This window comes from Portunus trituberculatus, chromosome 4 (genome assembly GCF_017591435.1).
Source record: "Portunus trituberculatus isolate SZX2019 chromosome 4, ASM1759143v1, whole genome shotgun sequence".
Classification (NCBI taxonomy): domain Eukaryota; kingdom Metazoa; phylum Arthropoda; class Malacostraca; order Decapoda; family Portunidae; genus Portunus; species Portunus trituberculatus.
The window spans coordinates 5820293-5846338 of record NC_059258.1 but is presented as its reverse complement, the minus strand read 5'-3'; the positions used below and the strand labels follow the sequence as shown (position 1 = coordinate 5846338).

The 26046-nt window shown below is 41.0% G+C and overlaps 2 protein-coding genes across 11 annotated transcripts in view; both read right to left on the bottom strand.

The window, feature by feature from the left end:
• Nucleotides 1–275: 275 nt before the first annotated feature.
• LOC123512163 (tetratricopeptide repeat protein 5-like) lies at nt 276–15307 on the bottom strand. 2 transcript variants are annotated; one of them, XM_045268375.1, is made up of 12 exons: nt 15085–15307; nt 13086–13203; nt 12398–12525; nt 11664–11796; nt 11357–11568; nt 6969–7061; nt 6506–6655; nt 6092–6145; nt 5231–5416; nt 4158–4274; nt 3305–3505; nt 276–2400 (listed from the first exon to the last, which is right to left on the bottom strand). In XM_045268375.1, the coding sequence occupies exons 3-12, from the start codon at nt 12419–12421 to the stop codon at nt 2281–2283; spliced, it is 1290 nt and encodes a 429-aa protein (XP_045124310.1). In that variant the 5' UTR covers nt 12422–12525; nt 13086–13203; nt 15085–15307; the 3' UTR covers nt 276–2280. The 2 variants fall into 2 exon arrangements, with proteins under 2 accessions (XP_045124310.1, XP_045124321.1); XM_045268386.1 differs by lacking the exon at nt 15085–15307 and adding an exon at nt 14710–14939.
• A 2365-nt stretch (nt 15308–17672) lies between these two features.
• LOC123512073 overlaps nt 17673–26046 on the bottom strand; it is a 41495-nt gene continuing 33121 nt past the window's right edge. For 7 of the 9 annotated variants that reach the window (XM_045268263.1, XM_045268308.1, XM_045268283.1 and 4 more), the window contains 7 exons: nt 25613–25839; nt 25296–25298; nt 24863–25166; nt 24575–24675; nt 22975–23079; nt 20248–20554; nt 17673–18949 (listed from right to left, as the gene is read on the bottom strand). In XM_045268263.1, coding sequence (XP_045124198.1) covers nt 18786–18949; nt 20248–20554; nt 22975–23079; nt 24575–24675; nt 24863–25166; nt 25296–25298; nt 25613–25839 — 1211 coding nt within the window. In that variant the 3' untranslated portion in view covers nt 17673–18785. The remainder of the gene's footprint in view (nt 18950–20247; nt 20555–22974; nt 23080–24574; nt 24676–24862; nt 25167–25295; nt 25299–25612; nt 25840–26046) is intronic. The other 2 variants (XM_045268317.1, XM_045268273.1) reach the window with 2 other exon arrangements.

The window sequence follows — 26046 nt, the reverse complement described above, 5'->3', positions numbered from 1 at the left end:
GGTGAACCTTTCAAAATAGTTCTGGTCCAATTGCTGACATCATACTGTATTTTCAGTAATCTTGCCATTTCTTGCTCACCATAGGCATATCAAAACCTTGCAAGACAACCTCCTATCAATAATGGCTTACAGTTACTTCACTCATCATCTTTTACACTTCACCCAATAGCTAAAAAAAATTATGAGTACTTTGTATATAATAAGAATGAGAAAACTAAAATGGATGCTTTGTAATATCACCTCTGCACACCAAAGGATTCCCAGAAAGACATTCCTTTCATTACAATGTGTCTTATTAGTATTTTTAAAAAGATTAGAGAATAAAGTCAACCACAAATAGTTTAAAGATGATTAAAACTGGATAAAATTTAAGGTTACTAGTGAATTCATGGGTATATCCTAAATCTGTCATGTATTTTTTCCTTCAACTACACACACACACACACACACACACACACACACACACACACACACACACACACACACACACACACACACACACAAACGCACAAAGATTTACACATCATCGTAACAGTACAATGCCCACAGATCTTTGCAACACTGTATTTCTGAAGTACATTTTTGACTCCTTTGTGTTGATGCTTCTGAAGTCCAGTGAACAAAACAAAGTGGCCCTCTCATGCTACATAACTACAGGAGTGAAGTTTTGATGTGCTTGTTTTGGTCCCTTGGGAAACAGAACCTGGGATCTAACACAATCTTGGCACTTGATGTGGTGAGCAACTTCATCCCACAACCCACCCTTAAGGATAAAAGAAAGAAAGTTGGACTCTCACTGGGTGGAGAGGAACACATGGTGAGAAAATACTAAAATACTTCCACCCCACATCACTACTCTCCAAAAACTAATAGAAATGCCACAAGTTTTTAAGGATGTTTTTATGGTTCTACCAAGATAAATTAACTGGGTGGAGAGGAACACATAGCGAGATAATTCTAAAACACTTCTACCCCACACCTCCACTACTCTCCAAAGACTAGATGAAGTGACAGGTTTTCAAGGGTATTTTTATGGTTCTAGTAAGAGATAAGTAAGGTTTCTGCGTTAACACCAGAAGCACTCTTGGAAACCTAGCTAAACATCTTTGTGGCCTTTGCAGAAAGTTGAGGTGAGAGAGTACTGTCAACACAGTGGCTGCAAGGCTGGGCACAAGCCGACATGATATGAGATCAAGCACAAAGCTTTGGCGATTAGTTCTCCTCACCTTAAGTTAAAATCACAATATTAGTTTACTTAAGTTTAGCTTCATATAAAAAACATGAGTATTACTATAATGAGAAAGACTTAATCCATAACAATATGTATCCTAAGAGCTAATTATTAATGTGGTCAAGAGTAGAGGGTAAGGTATATATTTTTTCTTTTATCTTTTTGAGTGCATGCTTGAGAAAGGTTTCTATGTTACGGAATGCTGGACAGACCAACACCGGAGACACAAGCTACTGGACAGCCACTTGTGTCTAGGTATGTAGTATTTTGAAAAGAGTTAATGAATGACCATCTTGACGCACTCGTACAGGTCAATTCACGGGCACAAAATATCACATCGTATGCTTACAGTCACCATCTCACACACACACACAAACACACACTGCCAGGTCACTCAGCTTCACAGCACAAGATTCTTGGTACAGACTGCCAGAAGTCAAACTCAAATTAATAATTTCAATGATGTGATGTCTTCAGGTTAATAGGACAGCTGTAGATAAAGATGGCAATCATATAAATTGCAACAAACCAGCAATGAATCACTAAGCTACCAATTCCTTCACCATTAATGATAAACACAACCAGTAACCAACACAACACAATGCAGTGATTCCAGCAGCCTCCTCAAGTCCCACACACGGCTGAACATTGCACTGCTCAGCCACACACTTAAACACAAACACAGTCCACAGATCATAGTTCATGTTTACCTTTCACCAAGTGCCTTGATAGTACTGTGGTGTGTCCGCCAAACAAAGCCAACACCATTGCACTTGAGTGGTCATAAAACATAGAATAAATATATCAAAACATGATTTTCAGATTCAATAAATATACCAAAACATGATTTTCGGATTCAATGATAAAAAAAAAAGCTACATACCATCCACCACTACCACCACTACCACCACCATCATCACCACTACTTCTCTGGCAGTCACTAGGATCAGTCTCATGGAGGGAGAAGTAGTACCCACAGCACCTACTTCAGACTTGCCAGAGCTACCAAGAGGAGGGTGACTGACCGTGGCTGTCCACTGCTCCACTCACTACTCTGGCTTCTGCTGTGACACTATCTGGGAGGTGGCGATCTGTGACGCTGTGATTGGCCGCTTGTTCACCACCAGCATCAGTGGAACAGCAACACGGAGGGAGCGGAAGGAGAGTGTCTGTGAATATGAACAGCCAAATGGTCGAGTTAGTGGTGTTTGCTGTGTGGCACTTAGAAAATAATAGTAATAACAATAATGATGCTGTGGTATTGTGTCTCAGGTGTGGCTTTCTATTAACTGACATGCTTTACTAAAATATCAACCTTTCAATCCTTTAGCTGCTAACCTTCCACTGCGGAAACTGTTTGCAAGGAGACACGTGAAAAAAGAGGGAATGCAGAGGCTAATTACCATATTTGATGGCATATAGAATATCCTTTTTCCAAAAAATTTGGCTAAAAAAAATCAGCCTGCGTCTAATATGCTAAGTTGGGATCTCACGTAGGCTAATCATTATTTTATTGATGGTGTTATTATTATTACCAGCATTATTATGTACTTTAAAAGCGAATTATTGTAAAAATGAAAGCAGTCTAACCTGTGAGGCTCTGATACATGTTTATGAATACCAGCTGATCAGAACCCTGACCTGATGCAATGTTTTTTTCCTGAATTTGACCAGCTGAAATGGTGGTGCATCTTAAATGCCTAAATGCCATCAAATATGGTCTGTCTTTCCTAAGCTAAAAAACCTATGAGGAGTGTGAATGCTTCCACTGAAATGCATGTAGGTAGTAATGTGACTACACTGTGTATGTACCATGACTTGGATGCAACCGTATTTATAGTGTGCATTACATGAGGGAAGATAATGTAAAATGATGATGATGATGATGATGATGATGATGATGATGATGTAAAATGATGACGATGATGATGATGATGAGTAGTGAAGGTGGTGGATAAATCTCAGGTTGACTCTGGAAGTTGAAACAGGAGAAGTAAAGTATTCCCAGGTCAACCTGATATTTGTCAACCACCTTCACTACATGATGACGATGACAGCAGCAGAGTGCTTCACCTCATGTCCCGGCACACTGATGCTCTGGCTCTTCAGCACCGGCGCCAACACAGCCACTGAGTCACCAATCTTAACACCACAGCCACTGGCCCAGTTGTACACAGTGACGGCAGTGCAAGAGCCATCGCGGTCCACCAGACACATGGAGAATGGGATGCCGGACTCTGGGATGACTGTACACACCACCTTGCCCAGCACAACCTGCAGGGAAGGGACATCAGGTGACAAGGCTGCAAAGTGTCACTGCTGTAGATAGAGAGTGTTTACTGGATACAAGCCTCGCTGCAAAAGGCTTTCTTCTTCCTCTCATCCCTATTTTGTCAAACTCTCTAATGCAAGTTAACCAATACTCTCAATCATTCATATCTTTCTCTGGTAAACTCTGGAACTCCCTGCCTGCTTCTGTATTTTCATCTTCCTACAACTTGACTTCTTTTAAGAGGGAGCTTTCAAGACATGTCCCTGACTTTTGGCTAATTCTATATCATTCTTTAAGGGAACTAGCATTTCAAGTGAGCCTTTTTTTTTATATTTTGTTGCCCTTGGCTAGTTTTTCCTCTTGCATAAAAAAAAAAAAAAAAAGGGAAGTCATTATGATTACAGTCCTTCAAACTAAAATGCATATTCTTGCTCAGTTTGTCCCACTCATAAATTAGTTAAAGTTTGTTAGTTTCACCTTCATCCACCACTGATACTCTCCAGAATGTCAGCCAGGCAAACACAACCACTGCAAAAACCTCAATAAATACCTTAGGCTTGGGGCTCAGAGTGTGAGGCCAGCGCACTACTACACTACTATATTTGTACACACACACACACACACACACACACACACACACACACACACACACACCTTGTCCTGGTTGCTTCCCTCAGCCAGTAATGCCATGGGGACCAGATCAAGCTTGGAACCCCCTGTCACACTGGAGCCACCCTTCTCATACGGACCAAGCTGGCTGGGCTGGATGTCCTGTGGGTGGTGGGAAGAATTATTAGTAGTAGGAATGGTGGTGGTGGTGGTGGTGGTGGTGGTGGTGGTGGTGGTGGTGATGGTGGTGGTGGTGGTATAGTCAATAACAGCCAGTCAGTGTGTCTTTGCATGCCCGCCTGTTTGTCTGCTAGTCAGTGTATATGTCTGCATGTCTGTTAGTGTGTGTGTGTGTGTGTGTGTGTGTGTGTGTGTGTGTGTGTGTGTGTGTGTGTGTGTGTGTGTGTGTGTGTGTGTGTGTGTGTGTGTGTAATTCACTGTTTGATCTGCTGCAGTCTCTGACGAGACAGCCAGACGTTACCCTACGGAACGAGCTCAGAGCTCATTGTTTCCGATCTTCGGATAGGCCTGAGACCAGGCACACACCACACACCGGGACAACAAGGTCACAACTCCTCGATTTACATCCCGTACCTACTCATTGCTAGGTGAACAGGGTGTGTGTGAAAGGAGACACACCCAAATATCTCCACCCGTGTGTGTGTGTGTGTCATCTGTGTTGTGAAGCCAACGCCTAACCACTGAGTGTGTGTGTGTGTGTGTGTGTAATTCACTGTTTGATCTGCTGCAGTCTCTGACGAGACAGCCAGATGTTACCCTACGGAGCGAGCTCAGAGCTCATTATTTCCAATCTTCGGATAGACCTGAGACCAGGCACACATCACACACCGGGACAACAAGGTCACAACTCCTCGATTTACATCCCGTACCTACTCACTGCTAGGTGAACAAGGGCTACACATGAAAGGAGACACACCCAAATATCTCCACCCAGCCGGGGAATCGAACCCCAGTCCTCTGGCTTGTGAAGCCAGCGCTCTAACCACTGAGCTACCAGGGATGCGTGTGTGTGTGTGTGTGTGTGTGTGTGTGTGTGTGTGTGTGTGTGTGTGTGTGTGTGTGTGTGTGTGTGTGTGTGATCTGTGCCTCTCCCTCACCGCCATCAGAGTGTTGAGGCGACGTTGGTTCAGCTGTCCTTTGGTGCGGACCATCAGTGATAACTTCTGCAGGAAACGGTGGCACTCGTCGAACTTGCTCTTGCACTCCTCCCAGGTCGGCTCCAGCTCATACGCCCTCTGGAGGCTGCGCAGTGCCCCCGTGTAGTCCTCCTCGTACCACTGCACCTGTGAGTGGGCAAAGTGGTTAGGGAGGAGAGGAACACATGGTGAGACAATGCTAAAATACTTCCACCTCATACCTTCACTACTCTCCAAACACTCTAGGTGAGGTGACATAAATTTTCTAGTAAGATAAAAGAAAGAAGGCTGGACTCACACTGGATGGAGAGGAACACAAGGTGAGACGATTCTAAAACACCTCCACACGACACCTCCACTACTTTCCAAACACTAGTTGAAGTGCCACAGGTTTTCAAGGATGTTTCTATGGTTCTAGTAAGAGATTGATAAGATTTCTGCATTATCAGAACAAAAAGCATTCTTGGGGAACCTGGCTAAGCATCTTTGTGGCCTTTGAAAATAGTCATAGCAAGAGAGTGCTTCCTGAATATGGGTCAGACAGCAAGGTTGGTATTGATAGGATGAGAAGCAACAGATTCACCTTCCCTTGCCCAGAGACAGAAAGAGTGGTCATAGTAGTAGTAGTAGCAGTAGTAGTAGTCATAGTCATAGTGATAGTCATAGCAGTAGTAGTAGTAGTAATAGCACTCTCAGCCACCACTAGGAAAAGAAACTCACAAACCATCATATCACATGCCAGCTTAGCATAACACAGCCAGCCACACACCCACAGCAAGGTTGAACAGAGGTAGCATCAATATTAGCAAGGGGTGAACTTACATGAAACTTGCTGAAGTGAAGCTCTGGCAGCACCACGGCAAGGGGGTCATTGGCCTGGGGGAGGAAAGAGCAGTATTTAGTGTGATGGGCAAGGGAAGGAAGGTGATAGTGGAGATGGGAGAGGTAAGGATACAATGAAGAAAAAAAATATAAGGAAGGATGGATGAAAGAAAGAAAGAGATAGAGATAGAGAAACCTTACCAAATCACAGGAAAAATATTAAAGAGAGTTTTGTGAATCTGCAGTGATGAGAGAGATCAGGATATGAAGGGAAATAATATAAAAAGGAAGGATGATGATTATGATGGAGAGAGAGAGACCTTACCAAACCATAGTGAAAGTGTTAAAGAAGAGTTATGTGACCCACTGTACTACTCTTGACACAACTGGGCAAACACAACAAATCCAACACACCGCCTTGCTGTACGCCGCCTTGCAGTGTTTGAGGGACTCCATCTTGGCCTCCACTGTGAAGAAGGCTGCCAAGTACGCATTGCCCAGCACCAGCCAAGAGTGTCCATCGCCCATGTCCTGCTGTAAGGCCTGCCGAGCATACTCCAGGCCCTGCATGGGGAGGGAGAAAGGGGTAGCAGGTGTGGTAATGGTACAGATCAAGGTTGTAATTCTCAGCAGTAATCAGGATAGAAAAAGAAATTATGTTTTTAAGCTTAAGGAAGTAGGATTTGAGAATGTGAGTGAGCCATTTTGTTTGACTGTTTCTGTTGTTCTTAGCTAGTTTTCTCCTCTTACATTAAAATAAAAGTAAAAAAATAAGTAAGTAAGAATCATGGTAGTGGTGCATGAGTGAAGGCAAGTTTATGTAGGAAGTAGTTCAAGGGAGAGTGAAAGCAGCAGGGAGGACTCCAGCAGTGGTTACCTTGCTGACATTCTCTTCTCTCTCCTTGGCTGTCTTCCATGGCAGACTACGCATCAGCATGGACATGTTGCGCAGGTACACCTTCTTCTCCGCCTGCCGGGGAGGAATGTGTGGTGAGACTGATGCGCTTCAATAGTACTTGTTTCCTTGCAAAGCTATACTAGTATGTGTGTGTGTGTGTGTGTGTATTTACCTAGTTGTGTTTACCTAGTTGTAGTTTTACAGGGCCTGGGCTTTATGCTGGTGTGGCCCCGTCTCCATATCTACACTTATCTAATTTTTCTTTAAAACTATGCACACTCGTTGCTGACACCACTTCCTCACTCAACCTGTTCCAAGTCTAAACACATCTTTGCAGGAAACTATATTTTTTTAATATCTCTCAGGCATCTTCCCTTCCTCAGCTTTTTACTATGCAATCTTGTGCTTCTAATGTCATATTCTTTTCTCAGGATCAGATTTTCATTATCCACTTGGTCCATTCTGTTGATCAATTTATAAACTTGTATCAGATCCCTTCTCTGTTCCCGGGTTGGTAGATCCATAGCCTTTAGTCTCTCCTCATATGTCATCCCTTTAAATTCTGGAACCATTCTTGTAGCCATTTTTTGTAGTCTCTCCAGCTTCCTTATGTGTTTCTTTTTGTGAGGGGTCCACACTACTCCTGCATATTCCAATCTGGGTCTTATTATAGTACTTATCAATTTCTTCATCATTTCTTTGTCCATGTAGTGAAATGCTAATCCAATATTCCTTAGCAAATTATATGTCTCTCTGAAAATTCTATCAATATGGCTTACCGGTTGATTATTTTCTTCCATCGTCACTCCCAAATCCTTTTCTTTTTTTACTTTCTCCAGTTCTACTCCATCTCCCATCTTATAGATTCCCACTGGTCATCTTTCGCTCTTTCCCATTTCCATGACATGGCTTTTGTCCACATTGAATTCCATCTCCCACTTTTTACTCCTAGATCTTACTTAGGTCTTCCTGCAGTATTTCACAATCCTCTTTTTGCTTTATAACTCTGTACAGTTTCGCATCGTCCGCAAACAGATTTATGTAGCTGTTCACTCCTTCTGGCATGTCATTTATATGTATGGGAAAAAGTATTGGCATCAATACTGACCCCTGCGGCACTCTGCTTTCTACTGCTCTCCACCTGGACTTCATATCTTTGACTACCATCCTTATTTCTCTCCCCCTCAAATAATTTTCCATCCATCTCAATGTGCTTCCTTTTAAGCCATCATTCTCCTCTAACTTCCACAGTAATCTTGCATGTGGCACTTTATCAAGTGTGTGTGTTTCACTGTTTGATCTGCTGCAGTCTCTGACGAGACAGCCAGACATTACCCTACGGAACGAGCTCAGAGCTCATTATTTCCGATCTTCGGATAGGCCTGAGACCAGGCACACACCACACACCGGGACAACAAGGTCACAACTCCTCGATTTACATCCCGTACCTACTCACTGCTAGATGAACAGGGGCTACACGTGAAAGGAGACACACCCAAATATCTCCACCCGGCCAGGGAATCGAACCCCGGTCCTCTGGCTCTCTCTCTCTGTGTGTGTGTGTGTGTGTGTGTGTGTGTGTGTGTGTGTGTGTGTGTGTGTGTGTGTGTGTGTGTGTGTGTGTGTGTGTGTGTGTGTGTGTGTGTGTGTGTGTGTGTGTGTGTGTGTGTGTGTGTGTGTGTGTGTTACCTATTTACCTAGTTGTACAAGGTTCGAGTAAAGGGTTTGAGTGTGGCTCATAGTGTCCTGTCTCCATGTCTCCATTTATCCAATTTTTCTTTAAAGTTATGCACATTATGTGCTGTAACAACTTCATCACTCAATGCATTCCACTTTTCCACCATTCTGTGTGGAAAACTGTATTTTCCAATATCCTTCACAGACTGCCTCATCCTAATCTTCTTTACATGTCCTCTTGTCCTTCCAGCTTCTTCTGTCACCAGCACCAGGTCTTCCTTGTCTATCTTTTCAATGCCATTTACTATTTTATACATTGTTATTAGGTCTCCTCATTCTCTTCTGTCTTTTAAGGTTGGTAGTTCCATTTCCTTCAGCCTTTCTTGATATGTTAGGTCCTTTAGTTCTGGCACCATCTTTGTAGCTATCTTCTGTATCCATTCTAATCTTCTTATATCTTTTGTAGAACTCAGTGACCACACCACTGCTGCATATTCCAGCTTTGGATGTATCATACTCATAACTTTTTTCATATCTTTTTCCATGAATTGAAATGCCACTCTAATATTTGTCAACATTTTATATGCTAATCCAAATATCTTATGTATGTGTTTTTCAGGGTTCAGGTTTTCCTGTATAATCACTCCCAAATCTTTTCCTCTTTAGTCTTTATTATTTGTTCCTCTCCCATCAGATAGTTCCATACCGGTCTTCTCTTACTCTTTCCTAGTTCCATTACGTGACATTTCTTGGCATTGAACTCTAATTTCCACTTCTTACTCCACTCGTAGATTTTGTTTATATCTTCCTGCAGCAGCCAACAGTCTTCTTGGGTTTTGATTACTCTTAGTAATTTTGCATCATCAGCAAACAAATTAATATAACTGTTTACTGCATTGTGAATGTCATTTACATATACCTGGAACATAATGGGGCTAACACTGACCCTTGTGGCACTCCACTTGTTACTTTACCCCAAGATGAGTATGTATCTCTGATCACAGTTCTCATCTCTGTCCTTCAAATAATCCTTTATCCAATCTAACAAAGTTCCTCTCAGTCCTCCTATGCTCTCTAACTTCCAAAGTAGTCTGCCATGAGGGACTTTATCAAAAGTCTTTTTTATGTCCAGGTATACTGTGTCCACCCATCCATCTCTGCTTTCCAGTCCTTCTATTACTCTTGAGTAGAAACTTAATAAGTTTGACACACATGACCATCCTGTCCTGAACCCAAATTGTCTGTTCAATGTAACTTGTTCTTCTTCCAGATATTTAACCCATTTTCCTTGTGATAACAATTTCACATATCTTCCCCACAACACTTGTAAGTGACACCAGTCTGTAATTTAATGGCTCAGTTGACTTTCCTCCTTTGAATATTGGGATTATGTTGGCTCTCTTCCATTCCAGTGGTACTCTCCCTTCTTTTAATGAACTTGTAACCATTTCCCAAATTGGATCTAACAGCTGCTCTTTACATTCTTTTAGTGCCCAGCCTGATACACCATCCAGCCTCATTGCTTTTGACATCCAAAGTGTCTAGTAATCTTCCAATTGCAATGTCCTATTTGGTTCTGCAAATTCCTCTTCTTCAGTGAACAGAGTTTTGAAGCTCTCATTCATTATTTCACTCATTTCCTTTCCTGTCTGGTATGTCTTCCCTCCTTTAATTATTTTTTCTAATGTTTCCTTATTCTTCATCTTACCATTTATAAATTTGTATAAAAGCTTGGGTTCATCTTTGCTTTTTCATAACACATCTTTCTCAAAGTTTCTTTCTTCCTCTCTCCTTACTCTAATATATTCATTCCTCATATCCTTATACTGCTGTCTGTTATTTTAATTTCTCTGCTTTTTTAGTTACTTCCAAGCTTTATCTTTTGCCTTTTTAGCCTTTATACATCTGACATTGTACCAAGCATGTATACTTTTCTTTACACTAAAGATATATATGAATTTCTTTACTCCTTCGTTATATTTCTGAAGGAATATTTCATATTTCCCTTGTATTATCCTTCCGTTCATAATGTTCCTCCATTCAATATCAACAAAAACTTTTCTTAACTTTTCCAAATCTGCTCTTGCATAATCTAATCTCTCTTTTTTGCAGTCTCTGTATCTTATCTCATCCTCCTCCTGTATTTCCAGCTCTAATCTCACATGATCATTTCTTCCCATTGGACTAAGGTATTGTATGCTGGTGAGAGAGCTCTGGCTTCTTTGTGAATACTAGGTCAAGTAATGATGATTCTTCTTCCCCCCTGTACAGTGTTGACTCTTCCACCCACTGATCCATTGTATATACCATAGTCAACTGTCTCGCTCCATTGTCCAGCATTACCAATTACTTCCATCTCTCTCCAGTTTATTCTTTTACAGTTAAAGTCTCCTACTAATAGTATTTGTCCATCTCTTCTTATCATATTTTCTAAGCACTTAATCACCTTGTGTGTGTGTGTGTGTGTGTGTGTGTGTGTGTGTGTGTGTGTGTGTGTGTGTGTGTGTGTGTGTGTGTGTGTGTGTGTTGCTTTGTCTGTGATTGTAAACCTGGTACACAGATTAATAAACACATAATTCATGAAATGCTGGGCTTGTTTGATATTGGAGTTACTTCACCATACATTTACTATGACAGCTCACCACATTGATAATTTGCTGCACCATTCTAGTCTTGCATTGATGACCTACCAGCTTGAGTGCCTTCTGGAAGCAGGTGAGGGCACTGCTGAAGTCTCCCTTCTTGTACTGGCACTCCCCTAGCTCATTCCAGGCATCGGGCAGGTTGAAGCGAGTGGCCCGGCCCAGCGCCTCCTCTGCTGCGGCACTGTGCTCCACTGTGGCATTCAGCGCTCTCCCCTGCAGCAGGTACAGCTCCCCACGTCCTTCGGGTGGCACCTGGTCTGAGGGACAGAAGGAAAATAGATAAGTGTAAACAATGTCCCCATCATCACCAGCATCACCAGCATCACATCTGCGCCACCTAGCTGGTACTCACCCCTCAGACTTGTCACCAGCTTAACAGCGTCGTCGATCTCCTGCTGCACACGCTGGGCCTTCATCGCCGCCTCGGAGATGTCGTGTGTCTTGAAGTACTCATCACGGAACTTGTACAGTCTTTCCACCCGCTCCTGCTCATCAAGGAAAGGAAAGGAGTCAACATCAACATAACATTGGCAACTGCTGTCAACCTGTCATTTAACACAAACCATCATTCATTAACTTTATTAATAGACAGATGATTATAAGACATGTTTGCATCCTTAATTTGCTTACACTAATGCATTAACCTGGTTCTTCTGTGCAGTAAAGTCTATTAATCTATACATAATAGCCAAAACAAACATGCCGTGCCTTATGCCACACACACACACACACACACACACAAGGCATCCCATCCTCTTTCTTTTCACACATTTTTTCTAATAATTTCATTCCCAATCTTATCTTATTCCATAATTTTCTTATCTTCTTTTCCCTTATCTTCTTTTCTCTTATCCTTCTTATTCCTTTGCATCTTTATCTTCTATTACCTTATTATTTTGTTAACCCATTATCTTCTTACTCTCATTTCTTATCTTCTTATTCCCTTAGTTTTATGTGGTGATAGACAGATATAACTACATGTATTTAAACAAGCTCCACCCAGAATTACCAGACACAGACCTGATGACTTCTTACACCTTCCCTTATTGACATTACATTTCACTCTTCACAGTCCTCACCACTCACCCTGATCTGGTCCAAGGCTGCCATGGTGAGTGGGTGACTCCTGAAGCCCCCACAAGACTTCCTCACCTCTCACCCCTCACCAGGCCTCCTCCTCCTCCCCCTCCACTCCTCTCAAGCACCACACTCACCTGGAAATAAAACTTGTTAGAACTTGAAATACTAACCTGAAAATTAAAGAGCTTGTTTGTATGCCTGCCTGTTAAGTAATGGTGTAAAGTACTTTGCAATTTGACTAGTGAAGATTCTGTATAATTGAGAATCTGACAAAGAAATATTTATTTAGAAGAAACAAATAATATTCCCAAGGGTATCTTTCACTTCCTTTGCAATTAATGATAAATAAATATAAATAAATACATTAGAAAATCCATTATAAAAGACATGTTAATATTCTCACTGATAATTTTTACCCAAGTGGTTTGTAATTAAAATTGTCGAGAGAGAGAGAGAGAGAGAGAGAGAGAGAGAGAGAGAGAGAGAGAGAGAGAGAGAGAGAGAGAGAGAGAGAGAGAGAGAGAGAGAGAGAGAGAGAGAGAGAGAGAGAGAGAGAGAAAATGACAACCAATACCTTCCAATCTCCTTTTTTCTTTTCACAAATCTACCTTTCATCTAGCTTGGACAAATCTGAAAGTACAAGTTGAGGAATACAACCCCAACACTGAAGAAGAGAGACTTTGGTGACACTTACTGAGGCAGGGACAGTCAGCCACACCAGTTCCACCACCCTCGGTTCCTCAGCTCAGCACACAGCACACACCACACTGATGCCTCACTCCTGCTTCCTGACCTCCTGACTCTTGTGATTTCTGTATGGTGAAAAAATAGCTATAAATAATACGATGAAATAGAATAAATGGAGAATAAAACACAGCACACAGCACATCGATTCAAACTTCTTGCTTCGTTTCTGTGCTTCGGATAACTTATGGTTTCTACGTGGTTGAAAAAATATATAACAAAATAAAATAAATGGAAAATAAAGTCAACACTCACACCACACATATTATGGCTTTTAATTTATTCTATCACAGTTTTTACATTCTACCCAATAAATTCTACATTTCTGACACAAACCCTAAATTTCAGAGATGCTACATGTTCTCTGGTGAAGTTATAAAATTTTACTACGTTAGACTTTTCCTATAATTTCTGACTGACACATTTGACTGTGGACTGGCACCTCAGTGGGTCTTCTTTATATTGCTGCTTTGTTGCCCTTGGTTGGTGCTTCTCCTAAATGAAAAATATAGAAAAATGGAATAAGATGGAATAAAAAAAGTAAAAAAATACCTTGCTGCAGTCGTCACTATATTACTAACAAAACTTTCATAACTACATCACAACCTAGCCAACACCAAAAGTGTAACACACACACACACACACACACACACACACACACACACACACACACACACACACACACACAAGATGACACAGCATGAAGTTGGAGGAAGAAAATTGCAAAAAAGAAATGAATATGTATAGTTTTCTAATAGATGTTTGATATAAGCTTAGTGAGGAAAGAAACACAAAACTGTCCATGCTTTGAAGAAGAAACTGGATATTGGATACAGAGATGAGATACTATGAGATTACTCCCCTGAAAACCTAAATTAGGTGAAAAATAATTAGGCAAAACACCACAGGGGCCTTAGCTTCTTAGAAACACCTCAAGGCTGCTCCTCTGCCATTCCGACAACTTAATGACCGAGCAGTTAACCCCTTCAGTACCATAACACGTTTTGTTATTCATTCTGTTTACTATTTGATTATTTTATACAGCTTCAGAAACTTATGTAAGGGATTAAAATAGTGAAGACTGTGGCCATTAATCTTTGGACCTCCACAGACCCTTCCTAATGTCAATAAAATGGTCTAATGGTATACAAATCTCAAGATAAAGATGTGTCCCAGTACTGAAGGGGTTAAGAATATTTCAAAATCACACTCATTTGACCTAACTAACCTTCTGCCAAGTGTTCAGCTCAATGAAAATTATATATGGCAAGTGTTAAAAAGAGTCGCATAGTCATATTTTCTATTTTTTTCAGCTTTTAACCCATTTTGATCTAGTGGAAGTGTTTTATTTTTTCATTTTGTGTGAAATGAGTAGGGAAAGGTAGAATAAATGTTAAGAAATATTACAGTACTATTTATCTTTTTTTCTTTTCCCTTTTGGCTTCTAACCTCTACAATATTTCGATCTGGTGGCATCCTTTTTTTTTTCAGGGATAGGGAAAAGTAAAATAATTAAATACCACCTTTTACTGCCTTACCTAAAAGTAATTAAATACCGCCTCTTACCACCTTACCTGGAGAATGACAATGTTATGGCTTGGCTGACCTAATTGGACTCTACATCCATCCAGAACACACGCGAGGCAACACGATGTAATTAGTGACAAACAGGTGTGGGGTGCTGCCGAAAATTAATAATGAAGAACTAGCCACAAAATAACATCACTCCAGAAATACTTGACATAACTACACATTTCCAACACATATTACCATTCTTAACTTGGCAAAACACACAAGAACACTTTTATTCAAACCATTAATTGCTAATACCAAGAAAAATACGAATAAACGCAGGTACAATCTAATGAACTGCTTTACAACGCAGGTGAGAAAAGAAGACCGAGAGGATTAATTGGTGTTATCATATCATTATTATCTTTGCAACTTACCTGTAATGAAGGCAGTGCAGGTAGTCTCTCTCTCTCTCTCTCTCTCTTGTTTACATCAGACAGTGTTGCCAGACTTGCGGCGCTTCCTTGGTGGCAGCTCAGCCACACACACACACACACACACATAGGAGAGGGGGGTAAAGTTGACATTTTACATTATCATGGGCGTTGATTGAGTGTGGTGGAGACGTGGAGGACATGTCTCTACCGCCCCCTCGCACCCCACTTCCCACTTCCAGACTGAGAGGTCCATTTGATTATCTTATGTTATATAGTAATTCGTCTATCCTACAAGTAATTCTATTTCGCTTGAGGTCTATGTAATTATCTTTCACATGTGATCTATATATATATATATATATATATATATATATATATATATATATATATATATATATATATATATATATATATATATATATATATATTTATCTATTTATTTATTTATTTATTTTTATTTATTTATTTATTTTTTTGTTTTTGCAGGTAGTCTATATTATTAAAGCGGGTTCACATGTGTCAATTTGCGACTGAAATTTTACGTACGTAGAGTTTCCGACTCAAAATCGGTGCCTAGCGACTGCAGAAAGCAGTCGCAAAAGAAGACCAACATGTTGGTAGTCGATCTACGACTTTATTTACGTCGTGACATCACGGAGTAGGCTTTGAAAATGTGGTCTCCAGATAAAGAGATGTTAGAGTTGGTGAGGGAAAAAGAACACATCTGGGACCCCAGAAAAAAAAAAATAAATAAATAAATAAAAAGAAGAAGCTTGCGCAAATCGTCGTTCGACGAAACAGCTGCCACTCTCAGAGTGACTCTCCCCTCAGTGCAATGTGGCTCTGCAAGAGAGCATGTGCAAGGCAAGATGGTGAGACGCACGCTCTTTAATTAAGACGTGTTGCCTGCTGTTGTGCCCGCCCCTGGGAACGCCTGTGTGTGTGTGTGTGTGTGTGTGTGTGTGGAGGCTGCCCTGTGATGTACTGTGAACTGAGGACTCAGTAAAGGACGTGAGTAAGCTGGTGTTTCTCTGTCCGGCGTTGCCCGCCATTACCGGCCATTGTGTGCCTCGTGTTGGTGTGCTCCTGTGTGCTCCGGACCCCTTGACATCAAAACTGACGCAGCCAGTCGAAGTGAGTAACCAAGGCTGAGAAGGTAACTATATATATATATATATATATATATATATATATATATATATAGTCCGCTGACCTTCCTCCTCTCCTCTTCTACTTTATCCATTACAAGTACTTACAATATATGTACAAATAAAAAAAAATACATTGAAATCTTTATAAAGTTAAGGTTTTGCTAATATTAAAACGAATTACCTGCGATGTATAGGTATCAATAGTAGAACTTTTTGATACTTGAACAACCATTTGCAACTAATTAAGCTCGAGTATTGATTCTCCACTGTATATATATATATATATATATATATATATATATATATATATATATATATATATATATATATATAATAAATATATATTCTTTTCTTTTCATTATTTTAGCCAGCTATGGCTACAACTAATATAGCCATATATTACTACTACTACTACTACTAGCCATAGTACTGCTATTACTACTACTACTAGCCATAGTACTGTTATTACTACTACTACTAGCCATAGTACTGCTATTATTACTACTACTACTACAAATGATAATAGTAATGAATATTATGAATATCATTTGGGCAGCTAGCTATTGATGATCCATGCAAAGCAAAACAAATAGATTAATAAAATAAAATAAACAAATGAAAAAATTCCAGGCAAAATAATAGTAAATGAATAAATAGTTAAATAAAGCATATAACTATAAACCTGCTCCTATTATACAGTATGTATGCTACCTGACTGATCCAGCTTTCCTGTTTCCTCTCAGTGCAGGGGCAGTAGTACAGACACACATGAGCTCCAGACCTGCCGCCACCACCACCACCACAAGGGAGGCAGGGAGGCAGTGGTGTATTGGATAAGGTGGTGAGCATGGGATCAGGCAGACATCCATACGTAGGTTCAAATCCCACAAAGTACGGCCTTAAAACTTTGCCATTTGTGGAGTGGTTTAACGTTCCCTACATGTCACTATGATACCCAGGTGCCAGATGGTTACACCAAAGATGCACTTGGGTGGTGATATGGAACCTAATATGGGTACCACTATAAATAAAATTGCCTGCTCCACTAATGGGTGGAAGCTTAACAGTGCCTCCAATACTCTTAAAGTTACCTACAGGCGCTATTGGCCAGGATATTAAAAAGTCACTCAGGCCCAGCGAGTCATGACACACTGACACACACCATGTTGTCACCACTCAGGCCCAGCCAGATGAATGTCTCCACACCATGACTCTCATCATGGGGAAAAACTGTACCTTTTTTAATATGATAAAGACAAGTGTATTGCATTTAACCTAGCTGTAGTGAAGGATACAAAAACACAATGTTGAAACACTGCATTTATTACAAGCCAATACAGCAACCCTTGCCCTGACAACATAGAGAAGTGTCCTTCAGGCACAGCATGGGGAGTATAATATGATGCTGAGGGCAAGCCTGAATGAAACAAGAACCTCTTTATTTCCAGACTTTAATGGGTTGTCTTACACACGGTCAGCATAATGTAATTGTCATAATAGTACTACTCAATGCCAAACATCAACTACTATCATAGCAATGCACAGAATTAACTGCATCCTGCCACAGGTGAAATGAAGGAAAGAAACTAAGAAAATATAATTTATTTTACAATATGCATATACAAATATACAAAACTAGATATATATATTAGATATATATCCTGCTAATACTAGTTTACAAACTTGAGCCACACTCACACAGCATCCTGTGTTCTGGACGACCCAGAGGAGGGGCGGCCCGTGCCTTGTGTCCACACTCCGGGCGCCTTCTTGAGAAATTATGATCTGGGCAGACGACAGCCACCCCGCCGCCACTCACCCCACCCTGCTCACCAGGGAAGGTAGGGCCAGTGTGGAATAAGTTGTAGTAGTGCAGTGTCTAGGCTGGTCGGGAGGCTGGCCTGCTGGGAGGCTCTTACCAGTGTCAAAATAAATGAAAGTGATTCAGGTTACAAAGTATGTGAGATGAGAAGAGTTAAAAGAAGAACTTTTGATTCATAACTCAAGCAGACAAAGAAGTGTCAGAGAAATTTCAAGAAGAAGAAGAGATGTTTTTAGCAAGAGTATAAAAGATTGTATTGAGTTATACTTGACTTCATATTTATAAGAGAAAACATACCTGAGATTTTTTTTCTTTTTTTTCTGAATTTCCCACTGTAAGATATGTTACTATTTTGAAGGATGTGCAAGACTGAACATTACCCTCTGTAGGCACAACACTGATGTGCCACCAAGACAAGGATCAGATGAAGCCAAGGGAGCTGCAGCCTTGCCTTCACTCCCTTCACCGCCTCACCAGCCTGTAACACTCCCAACCACCTTCAGGTAATGTCGCTGAACACTCGTTGCCTTCACTACACACCATAAAATACAAACCTAATGCAAAATTTCTCAAACCAACAGAGCAACAGACACATAAATCACAGCACCAACTCAGTGACTCCACTAACGCCAGGAACCACAATGCACTCCACCTTCCACCTCACCAACACTATATTCCTCATCCAGCCACCAGCACCAACTAGTCCACCCTCTGTGACACTGGTGGCCTCACATGATGGAGCACAGACCAGATGCCTCCACTCCCTGCTGCAGGATGGGTTGTTCTGTCAGCTCCACATTCCGGAAAGCTGGCTTGAGCTCCAGGTCCACAGTGAACGGTGGCGGGACAAACTCCTCCACTTCCTCATCTATGCTGCTGGAGTTGAGTGCATCTGGCAGAGGAAGGCAGAATTAGTGTGTGTGTGTGTGTGTGTGTGTGTGTGTGTGTGTGTGTGTGTGTGTGTGTGTGTGTGTGTGTGTGTGTGTTTTATGTACGAGGGGAAATTAGAGCAAATGACAACAAAAATGTGAAGTAAAAAGACAAAAGGCCCACTTAGTTGCCAGTCCCTGAGGTAGTGTGTTTCACTGTTTGATCTGCTGCAGTCTCTGACAAGACAGCCAGACGTTACCCTACGGAACGAGCTCAGAGCTCATTATTTCCGATCTTCGGACAGGCCTGAGACCACGTACACACCACACACCAGGACAACAAGGTCACAACTCCTCGATTTACATCCCGTACCTACTCACTGCTAGGTGAACAGGGGCTACACGTGAAAGGAGACACACCCAAATATCTCCACCCGGCCGGGGAATCAAACCCCGGTCCTCTGGCTTGTGAAGCCAGCGCTCTAACCACTGAGCTACCGGGCGTGTGTGTTTGTGTGTATTTACCTAGTTGTATTGTACAGGGTTCGAGCGGGGCTCATAGTGTCATGTCTCCATTTATCCAATTTTTCTTTAAAGTTATGCACATTATGAGCTGTAACAACTTTATCACTCAATGCATTCCACTTTTCCATCTTTACATGTCCTCTTGTCCTTCCAGCTTCTGTCACTAGCTCCAGGTCTTCCTTGTCTGTGTGTGTGTGTGTGTGTGTGTGTGTGTGTGTGTGTGTGTGTGTGTGTGTGTGTGTAATGTTCATGTTGATTTTAAAGCAAGACATAATCAAGCCAATGTACACAGTTAAATTTAACATCGTCACCACATTACTTGAGGGTTCCAGACTCAAATGGTGTGTTTGTGATGCAACACAGTCTCTCCATCACGCTGTGCTGTGCTGTGACACTCACCACACTAAACAACCATTGTCACTGGATGATAGCCCTCCATGGAACCCTAAACATACACACACTCTCACTGCCTGTCTCTCACCTGCACATTGCCACACTCCTATACTTACACAGCAGAGTTCGCATCACTGACTTCTGGTGTCTCCTTGGTGCCTCTACACATTGCTATCTCTCTTACAACTTTACTATAATAAAACCTAGTCCCTGTCCAGCCTAATACAATAGCCTAATCTTAAACAACAAATCAATGATACTGAATGAAATGATAAACAATGACAAATTTCTTCAACATATGATATAAAACACAACACACTCTTTCAAAAGCAAGTCCAACATATGTTAGTCAATGGAGAATAAAAAAACAAAGTAGGACAAGAGACAACACAATGCATCTTACCTCTCTTCTTGCGCTCCCCGTCATCTTCATTGTTGTTATTGTTTACGGCGTCACTATTGGCGTTGCTGCTATTGGAATTGCTCACGATGGGCTTGGAAATGTTGAGCTTGATCTTGGTGATGGCTGGTCGTGTTGTTACCTCAGTGGGGCTTGTCAACTCCATGTTCCCGTCAATGGAACTGGCAATGTCTGTCTCAGCAGCATTGACCGACACTACTGAAGGCTCCCACAGCTGCTCCATCTCCTCAATGTCATCCTCCGACGCCCTGCCCTCCCCTTCCTCGGTCTGCAGTGCCTCCTCCGTACACTGGCAGGAGAGGTGTGGCGGTCAGGGTCAAATAATAAGGTGGTGGTAGTTACAGTGGTGTGTGTGTGTGTGTGTGTGTGTGTGTGTGTGTGTGTGTTTACCTAGTTGTAGCTTTACAGGGCCTGGGCTTTATGCTCGTGTGGCCCCGTCTCCATATCTACACTTATCCAATTTTTCTTTAAAACTATGCATATTCGTTGCTGATGCCACTTCTTCCCTCAAACTGTTCCAAGTCTCAACACATCTTTGCAGAAAACTATATTTTTTAACATCTCTCAGACATCTTCCCTTCCTCAGTTTTTTACTATGTGATCTTGTGCTTCGAATGTCATATTCTTTTCTCAGGATCAGTTTCTCATTATCCACTTGATCCATTATGCTGATCAATTTATAAACGTGTGTGTGTGTGTGTGTGTGTGTGTGTGTGTGTGTGTGTGTGTGTGTGTGTGTGTGTGTGTGTGTGTGTGTGTGTGTGTGTACAACAATTCCACACATACAAAGCTCAAAACTACTATTACTAAATTCATTACAAGTGTTAAAAGAGAGAGCAGTTTCAACACAGGTGCAGTAATAAAGAATGTTTGCCTGCAAGAGAAAATTTGATAAAGGGCATAACTGGTGCAGATTTTTAAGCCTGAGACAGAGAAGTGCTAGATAAGCTCTTTGGGACACAATGCTGCTCATCACTTACCCACCAGGAACTCTTAACACAGACATTGATTTACCCTCTTACATAAAAAAATAAAATAAAAATAAAAAAAAGAATCCCTCATTACTGCCTATTACAATATTTAATCCCTTCACTGCAACAAGAAACAATTAATGGAAGTAATGCATAAATCATTTGCAAACATCTATAAGAAAGAAGGGATCAGAGAGAATTTTGCATTTTGGATTTTACAACTTTTAGTCAGTTTAATGATTCGAGGTAGCTGTGGAAGTCAAAATGTCTTCGGATGATCAAAATTGAGGAAAGATGTCACAATTAGCAGTGAAAGGGTTAAAATTAAAAGCCTTTTGTGTACATCTCTGGTTCTCCTTTTGTCACTCTCTAAGTTAGTGGTTAGTGACTGTTGCCTTGGTCCTCTTAAAAATTAGACTGCCACAGATCCTCAAGTGTAATAGAATGAGCTGCAAATTTGTGGTATGGTTTCAAAAGACATCACTAGCAGGAGGAGGGAGTGACAGGGCAGTTCAGTCCCTCAAGTGGCTTATGGTTACACAGATGAAGAACAGTCATGAATATTCAAAAGGTGAAGGCAATTCTCATCATTACTATATACATGTGAGGATTTCTGTTATATTCTTACTGACATAATCAATTCCACAAACCCAATATTAAGATACTGAAGTACTTTCCTGCTAACAACTAATTATTCACACTTTAACCATTTCAGAACTCGAACTTAATTTATCTATTTTTCATGTAAGATCGGAAGAACGGGCCTAGGGAAACAAAAACAAAATATCCCACTTAGATGCCAGTCTCCAAACAGGCCAAAAGAGTCAGCCAAAAGAATAAAACGTCTTGAAACAGGGCAACATGTAAACTTGCTCTTATCAAGATACATTCACAACACACTAAAGATCCAGTGGACCACAGAGATCAAAGAAGCAGGAAGCACTTCATCACATTTCTAGCCTAAGATCCCACCACTACAAGCAAAACAAAGACAAATCAAAATCACAAGCCAGCCACTAAACTTTTGAACATAAACAGCAAACAAAACTAATCTTTGAAGAGAAACTTAAAACACCACACCAACTAAAGTAATGTGGATTTTTGGGGATGTTGGTGGAGGGACGGAGGGAGGGAGGGCTGGGAGTTAGTGAGTGCCAGAAATCGGTGTTGAATCGTGATGGAAAGTCATTAATGGTGTTATGAGATGATAACTAACCCTTGTGTCTTCATTTCTATAGTGAGTTAATGCAAAAGACCACCAGCTAACCTATAGTAATTATATATTGAAGATAGTTAATAGCAATCCTTTCTGAGACCTAATGAGTGCTTAAAGAGGAGAATATTATAGTAAGTTACAGGAAAAAGACCACCAGCTAACCCCACAGTGATTATATTGAGAAGTTAATTAGTAGCAATGTTTTCTAAGATCTTCTGGTTCTTAAGTTGGAGAGGAAAATATAGTGAGTTACAGGGAAAAGTCTACCAGTTAACTATATATAGCTAATTATATAAAGAAGTTTGTTAGTTGCAAGGTTTCCCCAGATTTGTTGAGTTTTTCCTAAGTTAAAGTGAAGAATCAGCCTCATCATCAAACCATGAAAATCAGTGACATCAGAATCAGAGGCAACAACAACACTAATCTGACGTGAATACAAGCTTTCACTCACTCGCACACCCTAAAATGTCACTCACACACGCATACTTAACCTCAACAGACACACATCCACACAATATTAACCTCGCCAGTCTCGTGGAAGTTGGGGTCGGGGAGAGAGTCAAACACATCATCGGCCGGCTCCTCCTTGATCTCCTGCTTGATGGTGACGCCCCCGAAGGAAGACAGCTGGAGGGACAGGTGAGGGCAGGAATGCTTACACACAGGCAATACACCAGGGAGAGATGGGAGGAAGGGATGGGTGTTGGAAAGGTGGTGGTGGTGGTCAGAAGGCAGTACTTAAGGAGATAAAACTGTAGATGGTGTGGCTTGCGTAAAGGCAGGATAGAATGTGTGGTTTGTGAAGGGATATGGTGTGTGTGTGTGTTTGAAATAATAGGTACTTCCTTGATATGTTGGAAAAATTAATGGATAAAGAAAACAAATTTAATTTCAAAAAGAGGGCAAGCATTAAAGTCATGTGAATGTATAGAGTTCATTTACTAATCTTTTTCCCCTTTCTTATATATATATATATATATATATATATATATATATATATATATATATATATATATATATATATATATATATATATTATGGCCTATAGCACCTGTAAGTATACTTGAAGAGTATTGGAAGCAGTGTTCAGCTTCCACCCATTAGTGGTGCAGGTAATTTCATTTATAGTGGTGGGCATATTAGGGTCCATATCACCACCTAAGGACCTGGGTATCATGGTGACATGTGGGTAACTTTAAACCGCTTGACAAATGGCAAAGTTTCAAGGCAGTATGTGGTGGGATTTGAACCAATGCAAGGACGTCTGCCCAATCCCACGCTCACCAATTTATCCACTATGCCACCGTCAATGTCAGTCAATGTAGAGAAGCATTGATTGTACATGGCTGGGAGGTGAGTGTGTGACAGATGTGTTGCAGGTACAGCATGCCAGAATTATGAGGAGAAACCAACACATCAAAAGGTGAAGTGCCTGAAGCAAGATGACTAAAAAGCTTAAACTAGGCACATAAACTATTACTAACAACAAAAATTGAATATGGTGACAATGCTCTGGGATAAAACAAGAACTAGTAGTGATGGTGCAAGATAAAAAAAAAAAAACACTAGAAACTTGCTTGAGGTAAATAAGTATAATCTAACTGAAATATTCATGAATCTCTGACTCATTCAAAGGAACACATACAAAAAGATTTATGCTAAGGGATCTATTTTGTGTTGGTGTGTCTTCCAAGTCACCACCACTTGCATAACCTGCTATCAAGTCAACTTTCCACACTATCTCCTTAAGAATCACAACAAATCAGTATGCATTGTGTAACAAAATCAGTGTGCATGTATGTGTGTGTGATGACAATTGCATCTGCTATAAATCACAAAAAGCAAGACAAAGCAAACAGGTGTTTTTTTTTTTTTTCAATATCCCAAGAGAGAGAGAGAGAGAGAGAGAGAGAGAGAGAGAGAGAGAGAGAGAGAATATTTACAGACTATATCCCAAATGAAAAAAATCTTCCCATAACATTTCACATTACATCCAGCTTCTTGAAACACAAGACCCCACAAAGTAACAAAGCAAAATCAAAGCAACCATGAAAACTACCTGCCTAATTGACATAAACAATGGTAGTGACCGTGTGTGTGTGTGTGTGTGTGTGCACCTTACCATACTGGTGATGCCCTCAGTGGTCTCTTCCTCCACATCCACTGGCTCTTCCTTGATGCGGATTGGAAGCTGCATCTCGGCAGGTGGAGTCTCCTCTGGTGCTGCAAGATGTGGTGACGTTAATCTATGCTCTCATTTATTAAACGCAATTCTTCTAGCCTCTATGCCGTATTCTCTCCATCCCCCCCCCTCTCTCTCTGATCTGCTGGCAACCTCCTACAAATTTTAACAGTAGGTACATTCTCAGTTGACCAGAGTACTTCACACTGAGCAGATGTGGTGCTTTACCTGGTGTTGTGTCCATCTCCTCTCCATTGACAGCTACACTATTCTCTTTGTCTCCTGCAGCCTCATTCTCTGTTGTTGTTGTTGTTGTTGTTGTTGTTGTTGTTGTTGTTGTTGTTGTTGTTGTTGCTGCTGCTGCTGTGGTAGTTTCTTCTTCCTTATCTTTGTCTTTTGTACTTGCATCAGCCGAGTCTTGCTTTTCCTCTTCTTTCTGTTCGTCCTTTTTTTCCTCAGACACGTCCTTCATCTCGACATCCTCTGATTTTTCTTTCTCTTCTTTCTTTGCTTCTTTCTCTGCTTCCTCAGCCTATCAATATCAGAGGAACAAGTCAACACAAGACTACAACCGATAATAATCAGACAATTCTCATGACTCATTAGTCAATAGAGACACATTCTGACATGCATGCTGTTCAATAATGAGAATGTCCCTTACCTTCTGATAGTGGTCACGTCCACAGTGCAAAGAAAACATTACATTTGTCAGTAAGTGTTGAAGACTCCCTACACATTAGCTGGCCAACACATACATTCACTCACACACACACACACACACACACACACAGCCACCACCACTCAACACTCATCCCAAGTCTATGCATGGCAGGATCGACACCAAAAGGAACACACATTTTGCATTAATATTCACTGCAAAACATGGAGTAAGCTTATTTCTGGTGCTAAGCAAATTGAGGCAGGAGTTTGAACAGGAGGAAAAATAAAAGAAATAATTATCAGAAACTAATTACTAACCCTTAAGAGGTCCTGGTGGCAGCCGGGGTGGTAGTTGATTCCCTCCACCTGTATGGCATTGTGATACCTCCACTCCTCTGTCTCCTGGTGGAAGAACTGGGAGAAGGTGTCATGGCAGGCGGGACAGATGCCCAGTGCGGAGTCTGAGGACACAGCTACGCTCGGCTCCTCAGCGTCCTCTGCCTCCATGGTGTTCTCAATACCCTCCGTCTCAAACATGCTGGGCACTGCAACAAACCACACACTGTCACAATGCCACAAATGGTGAAACACAATTATAATGCATCCTTTTATATCACATATCTTAGCCCCTTCAGTACTAGGACATATTTTCATATTCATTCAGCTTACTATTTGATGATTTTATCGAGCTTCAGAAACTTACGTGGGGATTGAAATAGTGAAAGTTCTAGCCATTTATCTTCTGACCTCCA

What these genes read in the sequence shown, in the direction of transcription:
- LOC123512163 (XM_045268375.1), bottom strand. Translation starts at nt 12,421, where the DNA reads ATGGCAGCCTTGGACCAGATCAGG. An exon ending in TTCACTTCAGCAAGTTTCAT is followed by an intron (nt 5,417 to 6,091) that starts GTAAGTTCACCC and finishes GCCCACTCACAG; the next exon opens with GTGCAGTGGTACGAGGAGGA. An exon ending in GCCTCAACACTCTGATGGCG is followed by an intron (nt 4,275 to 5,230) that starts GTGAGGGAGAGG and finishes CACCACCCACAG; the next exon opens with GACATCCAGCCCAGCCAGCT.